General features: G+C 40.1%; 1 protein-coding gene across 5 annotated transcripts in view; it reads left to right on the forward strand.

The window, feature by feature from the left end:
- Positions 1 to 13,800, forward strand: part of gria4b (glutamate receptor, ionotropic, AMPA 4b) — a 112,853-nt gene that overhangs the window by 72,349 nt on the left and 26,704 nt on the right. For 4 of the 5 annotated variants that reach the window (XR_011694587.1, XR_011694588.1, XM_071506017.1 and 1 more), the window contains exons 8-10: positions 264 to 368; positions 2,363 to 2,473; positions 11,121 to 11,327. Coding sequence is in view for 3 of the 5 variants with exons in the window: in XM_071506017.1 (XP_071362118.1) it covers positions 264 to 368; positions 2,363 to 2,473; positions 11,121 to 11,327 (423 nt within the window). In the remaining 2 variants the exon portion in view is untranslated. Of the gene's footprint in view, positions 1 to 263; positions 369 to 2,362; positions 2,474 to 3,460; positions 5,512 to 11,120; positions 11,328 to 13,800 lie in introns of those variants that run through there. The other variant, XM_071506020.1, reaches the window with a different exon arrangement.

Here is a 13,800-nt window from a genome sequence, read left to right on the forward strand (position 1 = left end):
CATCTACTGCTTGTGGTTTTGATCAGGAGGGAGGAAACTGTTAAGTGTCATCTGCTTATTTGCTCATTTCCTTAACTTCATAGATGATATTGATCACATAAATTGTCACGGTGATGGTGACATTCTTTATCGTCGTATTGATCTGCTTTTTTCTTTCCTGTGATGAGCTGTTGACCTTCGTGCACTCTGTATAACACATGCAGACTATTTGCCTGTTTTCGTCAACAGTTTCATTTCATCTCCGCGTTCTCCTCTGTGTGCAGGTCCGGCTGCAGGGATTAACAGGTAATGTCCAGTTTGACCACTATGGCCGCAGGGTCAACTACACTATGGACGTGTTTGAACTGAAGAATAATGGACCCAGACGGGTAAAACATCACACCACACTGCTTTCATTTGTTTTGTCATGCATGAATATTTGTCAGGAACACTGTGTGTTTTAGCTCCCACAATACATTCTGTGTATAGTTTGAGACATGTGCAGACTGCTGTCATGTGAAGTGTCTTGGGGCTGTGACTGTAGAGTTTCTAGTGTGGCATTTTCTATTATCATAAGGAGGCTTCCATCTCTGCTGCTGATATGACAGGATGGATGTCTGAAGATGAAATTCAGGGAAAATGGGGGGGAAGAAAGGGCGAGAGAGAGAGAGAGAGAGAGAGAGAGAGACTTGTGAGAGTGATCGCAAGAGGGTGAAATGAAATGGAGAACAATCAAGGTAGAGGAGGAGGAGGAGGTGGGGGTGAAGAAGCAGAGAAGAGTTCCCATCAATCAAAAGCTGCTTTGGCCCGTCCTCCTGCTTGCAGTGCAGGTCCTCTCAGGACACGGTGCGTGTGTGTGCATGTGTGTGTGCATGTGTGCGTGTGTGTTTGGGTCACAGCCTCTCTCCGACATTTTACATGTTCCTCAATCATCCCAATGCCACAGCACACGGAAGATATCAGCCAATCAGAACTCCCCCTGTTCCCTTCTGGCTCGCCACCAGCAGCTGCCAACCAGCAGCCAGCCAGCTGGCTTGCTCAGCGTCTCCACTCTTGCTGACTTATAGCTGCTTATGGTTGCTGTCAAAGCTCATGTCTGTAATCAGATCAATACATCAGTTTGACACAGTATTAGTTTTGCAGATATGTATCAGCTTTTTAAGTCATGTATCAGGCGGCCGGTGGTGGGCACCTCCTCTTCTCAACGTCCTTTTGTTAGAAGATTTTCATGTTGTGACCACAACAGATCACGTCTGTCAGTTCCAGTCAGTCAGCGTGACCCTGAAGGACTCGTGGAAGACATCAGTGATGTCAGCTCAGCGTGAAACAGCTTTAGACAAAAAGAAGCAGCACAGCATCGATCTTGCATGAGACCTGGCGATAAAACATATCTCTTACTGTCTTTGAACACACCACGATGTGATGATGCTGGTATTTATAGAACTGATACAATTTTATTGACTAAATTGATAAAAACAGTCAATTTGTGTTAACATTCTTGTAAATAGTTGATAAAATGATCTGCGATCTACCTGCTAGCTTTAGCTTTAGCCAGAGCTTTCAACTGCATTTCACAGGCTTCATCCTTGGATAGCGCTTGTGCACCTTTTACGAAGCCATCGTCATGACAACAGAGCGCATTCCATCTGCTGGCAAAGACCATAAGACGTGGTTTAAACTTCAGAAAACAAGCTATTGAAATCTATTGACCTTGAGTTGGATTTATTTTTTAGATTAGATTAGATTCTGTTTAAAAACGTTTTGAGATTTTGAGAGTAAAGGTCTGATGTTTTTAGAATAATGTTGTGTAATGTTATGACAATAAAGCTGCAATTTAGAGGGGGAAAAAGTCAAAATATTAGGAGAAATATATATATAAGAATTGATCAAGCCTAATCCTAAACCTTTTCAGATCTACCAAACTAACTAGTTTTCTACTCTGGGGTATCTGATTATTTTCTTTTGCCACAGTATTAATGACATATTTTCTCATTACATATTATTTGTTCTCCTTATATAATGACTTGCAACTTTATTCTTCTCAAAATTAGGACTTTTTTCTCAAAACATTATGGCTTCTTTCATTCAAGTTCATTCTTGACCTTGGGAGTCTCATGTTTTCTGGTGCTTTCATCAGTGTATGGAGCTCGCTCACCTGTCAACAGGTGACCAAAGTGATGAGCAGAGTTATTACATGACAGATATTATCCCCTTTGGTCACATGATTAAACCACTTCTCTTTCATGATATGTGTCAAAACCCAGAGATACTCAGAGTCTTTCGTCCTTACTGACTCTCTGTTGTGCTTACACAGTATATTAGCTCACACACATGAACACAAGCCCACTGTGGTATAGATACACATATTTTCTTTTCCCTGCAGATTGGTTACTGGAACGACGCAGACAAACTGGTGCTGATCCAGGACTCTCCACTGCTTCCAAATGACACTTCTGGCATGGAGAACCGCACAGTTGTAGTTACGACCATCATGGTAAGAGACCGGCATGCGCTTGCCAACACACACACACACACACACACACACACACACACTCTGAGGCATGCACTCATATTCTTTACAATTTGTAATGCCAGGAGACGTTATTATGTGGGGCTGCTGCAGACGACACTGAACATAATAGCTGAGGGATATGCAGAGTCAGGAGCCTGAGCTTCAGTGGCTACACATCTCACATCCTGCCGCTAACATCAAACCCTGCATTCAAATCTCCGACCCCGGCCAGCCCCGACAGGAAAGTGTGGGGGGGTCAGCTGCACCACCTTTTCCTTGTTAAGTGCTTCAGCTTTTTCTGAGGCTCTTTACAAGTATTTCAACATTATTAGCAATTATTTGAACCTTGTGTTCTTGGGTAACTTCTTTTGTTCGATGCTGTATTTTAACATTGATGCAGGCGTACTTTTTTTATTAATGAAGGTGGAATGATGAAAATGCATATTTCAGTGAAATGCCCAGAATTTAACACTTTTACTCCCCTTGAAGGCCCTAATGTCGTGTGCTATGACTGACTAAAATGCAGGGATCACAAGCTTTGTTACAAAAGTACATTTTCAGTGAAGGAACCCTGAAGGAAATGGGAATTATTTTTATGACTCCAATAGAAACATCAATAAAACATCATGCAACTCCAGGTCTAAATACCGTCACTTAGATTTTCTTTTATTGCACCAATAAACATCTCAAAAAGCAGCCAGACAGCTCCACCACCAGCTGCCGTCACTGAGGCTTGATGAAAGAGTTCATAACAGCTACAAAGCCAATCAGAGCATTTTTTTTACACATGATAGAAATGAATGGCCTTTGCATGGCATGTGAATCTCTGGCTGTAACAGTGACTCTGACATGGCTGACGTGAGTAAAAGCAGCCAGATGTTGAGCGTACATGTAGCAAGCTGAGTGGAGGAGGAGGGAAGGAGGTGGGAATGGAGAGTCACAGCTCAGCACAATCCTCCCTCTTTTCAGCCCCTGATGAGGAACCCCATTTTAAGAAACTGAGCCCCCCAGTTGGACGCAAGCAGGATATGAAAGCCCTTAATGGCAGAGTGATGGACACAACAGCCCGAGCCAAAATGAAGCCCTAAAGACACTGGGCGACAGGAGAGACACGGCAACTATGTTAATGGACGCCCCGTTCAGAAATGTGAACAAGAAACGGAGCTGCTCAGAGCCATAATGGAGCCCCCTCGAGAGGAAAATGAAATGCAAATCGAGGTCTTTTTCTTTTTTTCCCCCCTTTTTTTTTTTTAAGGACGGTGCTTTGTGGACGGACACCCATTGAGGCTCAAATGGGTCCCCAACTCCTAACAGCACAGAGTCTGTTTACAAGCAGAAACAAGCTCCCACTACACCTGTTTGTGTGTTTGCTGGATTCATGCATTGTCATGCCCCCGTGTGTTTGTGTGGCCGATCACAGCTTGAATTCCATCCTGAATCTGAAGTTGTAATTTTTGCAAAGCTCCATGGACCCTCGAGCTAAAAAAAAAAAAAGTGAGGCGTTACCAGTATACATTATGTCTGACTGAATTACTGTTTGCTCTAAATCTGTCACTTTCTCCGAGTACCTGCTCTACCCTGCAGTACATTGCACACCCAGAGGGCTTCCTGTGAGCCTTAAAACTGCTTAAAAAGACTAATGCGCCCATAATCATCCCAGTTCATATCCATCATGCTTTTATGCAGCATGATATTATAGTTACATTGTGACGGCTGCCTTTCACTCGCGCTTTTAATGTTTGCTCGCTGTGTTCGTGAGAGTAATGTTTGTTTAGCATGAACTTAATGAAGTGTCACAGTGTTATATTACAGCCAGGCTGCCTCTGTGTCTTAGGAGCTTGTAAGGAGCACTTCAGCATGCTGGGAAATTTCCTCGTCAGTCATCAAACATAGGCTACTTGCCTCCTGGTTTCAGTGTTTAATAAAGCTAGGCTAATTATATCTCAGACCTGTGTTAGCTCTGTGTGCACAGCAGTGAAATCTATCACTTTTGTCACCTGACTGTAGTTTTAAAGGCAGATCTGCTGCGTAACGTTGTCAAAGCTCACCATGCGGCTTCTCTTAACTTGAACTTTAAAGAAGCTTTTGAGGCGAAAAAGAAAAAGTGGAAATGATATTGTTATTGATTTTCTTTCATGTTTATGTGAACATTAGATATAAGTTTAAGTGCAGACAGACAAGCCAGCAGGACCAGGACAATCTGTGTGGTTGCCCTAAAGAGCCTCAAACCACCTCAGTTTTTTTTCTAGGGGGTGCCTCACTGTCTGCATTGCCAGATTTTTTTTCCCTTGAATCCTGTTTTCCCTCAACTGTTTAGCTGTTTGATGCTTTCCCAGTTCTACCAGATGCCAGACATTTGTTTTGTTTTTTTTTAATTATTCTAGAGATCTGCACAGGGCCTACAACCGAGACCAGAACCAGGCCAGTACACATGACTTTCAGACCCGACCTAACTGAACCCAGCTGGTACTGGATTTCATAGGCTATTTTATTTTGGTTATTTTGGTTATTTCTTCCATGCCTGCTTTGGAAAGGCTTTCTCACAAATAAAAAATAACTAACGTGACAATAGTAATAGACTAACACAAGATATGAACTGGTGGCCCATCAACACAGAACATATATCAGCCTTTCCATTTATCAGCTGAGCTTTTTTCCAATATGGACCAGATGTTATACATAAAATGTCTTTCCCATCTGAACTTGACAACAGTCCAAACAGTTTTAATCCTGAGCAGAGCTACAGGCACCATCTGGAAGAGGAGGAGGTGGAGGATTGGCAGAGACAGAAAGAAACATTTGAAAATAATCCAACCTTAGCACGAGCCTAGCACAGCACACAACCCGATGTAAGGACCAATCACAGCAGCAATACCAGCAACACCTGAAACTTACTGGAACTTGCATTTAGCAGATATTTAGTTTCAGGATCTCATCTCTAAAGTGGGCTGAGAGAAGTGGAAACAAAAGCAGAACCTGTGACAACAGATGCACATTTTGTTTTAAGTCATGTTTCAGTAGGCTACACGTTTACTTCTAAAAAAGTGTAAGTTTTCCTTCAATGTAAGAAAGACTCATTCTGCTGTGCCAAGCTGGACTGGGCTCATCACTGCCTCCTGCTGTGGCCTGTGGCTTAGTGCTTGCCAGGAGCTTCTGCAGCTTGTTAGCTCTCTGTAATTGTTGCACGTCTAGCAGACGCTGCTGGCTTTTATTTTCAACATTGTGGTCAGTTAGATGATGATGTTTCTAAATGGGGCTAAAGGTAACTGACTGTTTCAGAGCCCTACATTTGGTGGCAAATTCGTTTACTAAGGCCATTTACATTCACATTAATAATCAATCTACACCAATGGCATGATCTTCTTTTATCTGTTGGGTTTTATTTTGTTTGTAGGTGTTTCAGGCTGCTCACAAATAACTGATCTCTATGATGTCTCTGGCTATAGCTGCCTGGAAGTTGAGTTCCCATAGCCAAGGACAAAGTTTGACTGTCATCATTTTGGCAGGACAAGGCTGAAAGCTTTGACGAATGTGCTTTGGCTTTAACTCCTCCATTGCACTTTAAACCTGGCACACCATCAATTTACCGGAGGCTAAGAGGTACAGACAAGGTCCTGCTGTGATTATGTTTTTGATTGGCATTGTCCAACGAAATCTGGGGGAGGACATGTTTGGATTTTATGGACAGGGACCACTTTGATACTGAAAACTCCTCCTGATGATGCAACTGCAGCACGTTGGGAACACGTGGGGCCTTATGCAAGAAGCAAGATTCATAAACATTAAGTAGATAAAAGTCTTTCGCAGGTGAACTTCAGGTGTAAACACTCGATAGTGTAACATCATCTATAATGGAGTGTATTCTCTTGTCCGTCTTTATGACTGTCACATTGAATGCGCCCCAGTCAAGCACTGCTTTGCTTTAGGAAGATGTTTTTTGCATCTAATTTAATGTCAAACTGTCCCTCCTTTGTTTCTGTCACTTTAAGGCTCTCTGACGACACTGTGGAAGGGTTCAGATAGTATTTTTATATGTGACCTTAAACCTCCAGTAAAACTGCTAAATATGTTTACGTCAACTGCTCTCAGTCCTTGGAGTCCTTTAACCTCCAAGTTCTTCTTTTTACTCTTGGGTGACATTTTTGTGAATGACAACTGCCGACAAATGGAGGAGGACAGGACGCCGTGTGTAGTTAAGGCTTTCATCAAGTTGAAACAATACAAAAAACGTTTACAGGGAACCGTTGAGTAAACCTAAAAAAAAAAAATAAGTGAGAGAGGTAAAATTCGCTGGTAAAAATTACATTCAAAAAAAGAGACACAAAACATAGCACTTATTCTTTGGAAACAAACAAAAAAAAAAAAAGAAGCAGTTGAGTTGTTTTTCATTCATAGGACTTCATTTCAAAATGGTTTGTTCTTTGATTTTCAATTTTGTTGCAGCAGGTACAAGTGTACAGTTAGTATCTGAGGTTGAGGCTCAGCCAGAACAAAAGAGGCTTTCACTGAAACACCATGGTGATTTAAAACCCTCGACAAGGCCGTGGTGTCCCACTGCAGCAGCCAGTCGAGTGCACTTCATCTAAAAACAAAAAAGTGGACATTTGCAAATGTTTGTTTTTTCCATAGGTGCTTTAAATGTTCTACCCTTTTTCAATGTCGCACAACCACATTAAACTCAAAGTCAAATAAAAATGAGATTAGTGCCTCAAGTGGCTGCTGATGAATGAGACCCAGAACTGAGTCATTTACTGAGAGGAACTAATGTGTGTTTGCTTCCTAAAATGTTTTGTGCTCAACTGATTGTACAATATGGGCCATCATGTTGCTGCTTATCACTGCTCGTATTCAAACACAATGTGCAACAGATTGTTTATCTTTCAGAACGCACAAAACAAACACATGCACACAAAACCAAACAGGCAGATTTTACACAGTATGTATGTGTGTGTATGTTCGTATGGATTTAGTGGGCCCTGTAGTGTGTGTGTGTGTGTGTGTGTGTGTGTGTGTGTGTGTGTGTGTGTGTGTGTGTGTGTGTGTGTGTGTGCTTTTAATGGCATGTTTAATTAGTCTCATTAGGCAGTGAGTGAAGCAGTGTGGTTGTGATTATTGACCAGCCTGTCAGCCATGCTGGCCTTTGCTGCGAAGACCTCTGCAGCACTGCTCTCCTCTTGTGCCAGAAACACAGACTGAATCCTTTATCTCTGCCACTTCTCCTCCTCCTCCTCCTCCTCCTGCTCCTCCTCCTCCTGTGGCCGCCAGCTCTGTCATACACCCTGCTATCTTAAATCACGCAGATTATGGATGCTTTCTCTTTGATATGCATCCAAAACATCTGTGAAAATCAACTGGCGAATGAAGTTTCCATCAGTAAATCATGAATTCTGTTTTCCAGCTGATGTAAAAAGTTTAGAGTAGCCACTTGGAAAAAAACATGGCAGTGTTTTACCTGAAGTGAATCTCAAAAGACACATTTATCTTTGATTATAGCATCTTTAAAATTAAGCCTTATGTCTTTTGTGATACCACCACTGAAGGTCACCAGAAGCAGGAATTTTCAACGCACAGTGTTAGCAAATGTAGGACAAATTAGGAAGGAAAGATGTAATTTGTCATTAATCATAGGGAAAGGAGGGACTTCCTTAAAAAGTTCCATTTATTATTGGAAACATTATTGATCGATAATTGTTGAACTGTATGTTTAGTTAGAGACACATATTTTCTATTTAAACTAAGACTAAAGGTCTCTAAGTTAGGCCAGCAAATAACTAGAGTTGTGTCACAGAAAGTGTCAGTGTCAGTATTTTCCCTACAATTTGCACCAAATGATAGAGTTCTTTCTTAGAAATAGTTCCTAAATGATGGACCCACAAAATAAGGCAGAGTTTTTATGTGATTGTAGCATCATTCAAATTATTCCAAAAGCCTCTGTTTTTGTTTGTAGAAAAAAAGACAATTTAAGGAGAAGTTAGTCAAATCTATATGTAGCTTTCAGCCCATTTTCAAAGCCTACATGAACACTTTATTTTACAGGTGCCTAATTTCTCAATAATTTCCCAGGAAGTGTCCTGGAAAGTACTTTTTACTAATTATAATGAAAACTGGAATTTCTTTGAAAGAAAAGCCGCATTTAAACCCCAGTAATATTCGTTAATTAATCTGTTATTTGTTTATCATTGGAAACGTATTTCTTGACAAACAGTATGTTGTTTCAAGTTCAAGTGACTAAAAGACTCTACAGTAAATTTGACTTGAGATTCACTGGAATGAATTGGAAGTGAACCAACACTGTCTGTATTTTCCATACAGTTGGTACCAAATTACACAGTTATTTCCAGGAAACTTCTTGGAAATGATTAGTATGACGGATTCTTTATAGTTGATGGCAAATGTAAATTTTTGTATTCAACAATTTTGTAATAAGCTTATCAAATAATTTTAATTAATGCAGGAATGCACCTCAAGTGAAGAGGATAGTTTTGTGTTATGTGTATTATGATTTTATCAGCATGTTTGTGTAAGAGCAGTTGTGAAGCATATTTCAGGATACGAATGTCTCATTCTGACATGAACCTGCTAAACTGTGCCGTCATTACGTTGTACAGTAACACTTTCTTGTGCCGCGGGCTCAGCTGAGCATTTGCATGCTCTCCCTGCTGAGGAGTCTTTGGTTTACCTTGCTTTGGCCTGGGGCAATGTCAAGCAAACACATCTTAAGAATAAATTGCTCCTGTTCTCAACATGCAGTAGGCTGCCTTCCATGACTAAAGTAATTTGTTTGGAAATGTAAGCGCAGACACCAGATGAGGTTTACATTTAGATCACCTTCCGAGCAACAGCGAATCTAATGATCTATAACCCACCACTGGGTACAGTGTAGACTGATGCATCCCCCCCGATTACTTTAAGAGTTCGAGTCGAGTCAGGCTTGTTTTAGGTATTAAGTCATTCAATCTGACTGCAGCTCATTTCTCTCTTCCCTTTAGCTTTATGTCTGCCTCCGTTTCTGCTGAGTCATACTTTCCTTCCTTCTCTTTGAGTCTGTGTGCATCATGCATCCACGGTAACACTTAGATTATTTTTTTTCCTGCCTAAATTCCGGTCTGCGCTGTGCGTATGCAGCAGGAGGCTGTCACTATGATTACGCATGTGTTCCTTATGGGTTGTACAACACTAAATTACCTTGAGGAAAGAAATGCATCTCCCAGCAGGTGGGATCAAGTCAGTTTAAAGTCAGTAGATTTAAAGCTGCATTACACAGTTTTTTTACTTGGATAGACCCAAGTATTCGTTGGAAATTGAGGGAAGTTTGAAGTTGCTAAGGGTAAGGATTTATTTCAGTGTCCAGTTTCCATTTTCTGCAGATAATACAACAGTGTGGATGGACCTGAAGTCTCCCAGTTTAATTGTTAATACAAATGGTGACCAACTATCTTATAAAATCTGTGATTATTTGATTAAAAAGTCAAGAATACAAACCTGTGAAAATGAAAACCAAAGCAGCAAAAAATTAACTACGATTCCCAAGGTGCATCTCTGTAAATAATATACAATCACAGAGCTTAAAGTTCTGTTATGAATGCAGCTAACGATCTGATAATAGTCTTTTGGAAGAACTCAGAAGCTAAGGCACTCTATTTTCTTCCAAACTGTATTGACAAAGCGTTTTGAGTTTGCTTTGCCTCTAATTCAAGCCTCTAAGTGGCTTCTTCATTGCAAAAGCAGCTGAGGCTCCTGGGTATTGTAGTATTTAGAGCCATCCACCATGATTTCTCAGAAACAATTGTTGTTAGTCATTTCGTAAACATGTTAGTATTGAAAGTCCTGTTGTTCAGCGTTGAGTAATGTTGAATTTATGAAGAATGTTGAATTTGAAGTAAACATACCTCATTTGGACTAAAATGGAAAACGTTTTATACTCCGAATTAGTGATTGCATCTTTTTTAGGCAACTGGCTGCATCATATTAGTCAGTGGTGATGCTGTACTTTAAATTAATTTTTATTTTAATTGTTTTGGACATTTTGAATATTTGGTGCAGCTTTGAAATGTAATTTTTATTTTTATCACTTTATGATAAATAATGTTTCCCATGTGCAGCACTGAAGAAAACCCACTTCATGAACTGAAAATGAAAATGTCTGCGGAGTTTTCTTGTTAAAAAAAACACAGTTACCCAAACGCATCATGTGTATCTTTGAGGCCTAATAAAAATGTCAAATGCATTTCCTGCCTTATGAAATATTTAAAGCCCACATTGTTTACATCCATGTTTGCTAGCTACCAGTACTCTCCTGCCATATTTCTATGTTTCTAGGGATGTTACTGCCACCAAATCTTGATCAATTAAGTTGCATGAATGTATATTGCATCACAGGCATGTTGGCATATGTGATACAAACAAAATGGGGGCCCACTCATCAAAACATTGCTCCACAGCCCTCCTAGTGGTCAAAAGCTACACAGAGTACCTTTAACTTCAACCCTGGTTGGTATCATTGAGCTGCAGTTCCCGTTTGTCATTCTGTTTGTCTGTCGCTGTGTTGATGAGTCATTGTGCGAGCCCTCCATGTCTGTGTGTCTGTCTGTCTGATGGTTTGGTTCACTGGTTATGGTCCCTTGTGTAGGAGGGTCCCTATGTGATGCTTAAGAAGAACTGGGAGATGTACGAGGGCAACGACCAGTACGAGGGATACTGCGTGGACCTGGCCTCAGAGATCGCCAAACACATCGGCATCAAGTACAAGATCTCCATCGTCCCCGATGGAAAGTACGGCGCCAGGGACCCAGAGACGAAGATCTGGAACGGCATGGTCGGGGAGCTGGTGTACGGGGTAAGAACTTTTGTGTTCACTCTTTGAATGACAGGAAGAGGTTCTTTTCCCAACTCCTTGAAGCACTATTTTGGACTGAAATTAGCTTTTCATCTACCCTGACTCATCACATTCAAACTAATTTTATGCTGTCAGTAAGATCCACGGTGGTATTTAGAGACAATACCATGTCTTCTTCTAATCTGTTGGTACTAACAATACAATTATACAGCAACTTGGCCTATGACTGAAAAACTGCTTTTAAGCTCTTAAAGCTAAAAATGGCTGAAATTAGTCATCCAAGTCAAATTAATTCGCTAACACTGTGTAAGCACAGAGTCCATAAAAGCAAGATATATTCAGTAGAACAATTTGTTCCCTATTTGTTATCTTCATGACCATATGACAATAAATAGCTTAAAATATTTTTTAAATAAGGGTTAATTAAATATATATATTTTAAAATTATAGATATATATATACATTTAAATTAGGTATCGTTAAAAATAAAATATATATTTAAATTAGGTCAGACACACAAATGATAGCTGTGGCCAGCTCAAACTAAATGAAGGCTTGGTTCAAAAAACAAAACACTGATGGAGGAAAATTGTACTGTGCTCTAGTAGCTCAGTAGCAATTAAAGCATAATGTAAATTCCACAGCATTAATTCCATCTGTGCGACAACAGTCATGTCACACTTACCACTCTGCTCTTTATTAGCCATGCTAGTAGCACAGCTCTGGTGGCAGCACAACAACTGAATGGATTAATTTCTTTCTTATGTATCTATGATTTTGAATCTCTGCAGCTCAGCGTGTGGAGCCGGGCTGCAACGCCAGGTCCCATTCACAATAAACAGCAACCCATCACTCTTACAGTGTTTGAGTCTCTATGTTTGAATGGCCCATTAGTGTTGTTTGATTGCCGTTAAACGACCATCAATGAAACTCAACACTTCCTGGAGATGTTTCAAATTAAAAGCACTAGTAGGAACTGGTACTTAAAGCCATTGTAAGGCTGTTAATGGGAAATATCTGGTGAGTTGAGTTTATTCAGAGTATCTTAGCTGAAAAACTCTAATGTAAGAAATGGAAATAATAAATTAATAAAACAAGTATTGTATACTGAAAATAGTATTTCTGTCAGAGAAGACAGATACATACATAAAAAATACATTATGTACATTATTTAGAATTTATCAAGGCAACAGGTAAACATAGAGGAAGTGTTGTGTTTGCTTCAATTGAAAATGAAAACTGAAACAGATCAGGAAACAAGAAGACTTCTTATTAAAATATAATGAAATGTAAGACTCTTTTTGTGCAATTAAGATAAATAACCAGCCACTGATCATATGATAAGTTAAAATGATTCCATAATATATGAAACACTCTTTTAATGTGCAGAAAATATAACCTTTTAACGAAGGTTTTGCTGGACAAGAGGCCTCTGAGTATTTCTTGATCTGCAGAGTTCGACTTAATCATCTGAAGCACTGCTGTATTGTGCTGTTTGTTGTGTAGATAATTAAACCCACCTGAAATGAAATTGTAAACAGGCTAGCAGTCTCTGGTGGTATTAATTCAAGCAGGAAGAGAGGAATTAGTGTAGCATTAGAGCCGAGCTTTAGGAGGGGTTAAAGTGGAGAAGTGTGGGTGTGGAGCTTGTTACAGAATCTGTGAGGTGATGGTTGGATTTGGAGTGAGGTGTCTCTCTGCTGCTGACCTCAACGTGCGATCAAACAGGATGCAAGAATGTGGTATGGGATGATGTTGGGATTTCAGAGCCTATAAAGGCATCAAAGTGAAGAAAGAGCAGCATATTTGGGAATAGAAACATGTAGAATACCATTAAAAGTGAAGGTTTTTGTCACTTACACTGAATTAAATTTGGATTTAGATTCAGTTAAAGTTTAATTCAGTCAATAAAAAGATATTCTACTCTGTATCTCTGTCAGTGACCATAATGCAATAGCTATTTAACCTTCATCCAGTTTGTGAAAGCTTTTAAGTATGTTTTCCCCAGAAAACATTTTTTATTCTGCAGGAAATGATCACTTTAAAATGTACAATATTTTAGATAGAAAGAGACTAGAAAAACATTTTCCTAGTCCATTTTTGTGATGAGGTAAGTGGCATTTTTCTCACCTGAACCTCTCTGGTGCTGCAGTGACTCACTGTGAGGTTGACTGCAGCGTGGAGAGCCACAGTTCGGGATGTGTCAGGACTGATCAAGCAGCACAATGCACTTTTGGTGTAAAGACTGACCAGGCTGGTCAAACACACAGGAACAAAAAGTGCAGCTGTACTCTTTGCTATTTTTGTCTCTATAACAAGCACTGTGAGCACAAACACTTCCTGTTCAAAAGCTTCGCTGACTGGGAGACCTGCCTGGCAAAATTACTTAATATAAATCCCTTCACTTGAAAACTTAAGTGCAGATGTCACCATAATTTTGGACTTTAACCCTTTCATTTCCAGAGCAGAAATG

This window comes from Trachinotus anak, unplaced genomic scaffold (assembly GCF_046630095.1).
Source record: "Trachinotus anak isolate AG129_WGS33_773 ecotype Australia unplaced genomic scaffold, CSIRO_AGI_Tana_v1 ptg000020l, whole genome shotgun sequence".
Lineage (NCBI taxonomy): Eukaryota > Metazoa > Chordata > Actinopteri > Carangiformes > Carangidae > Trachinotus > Trachinotus anak.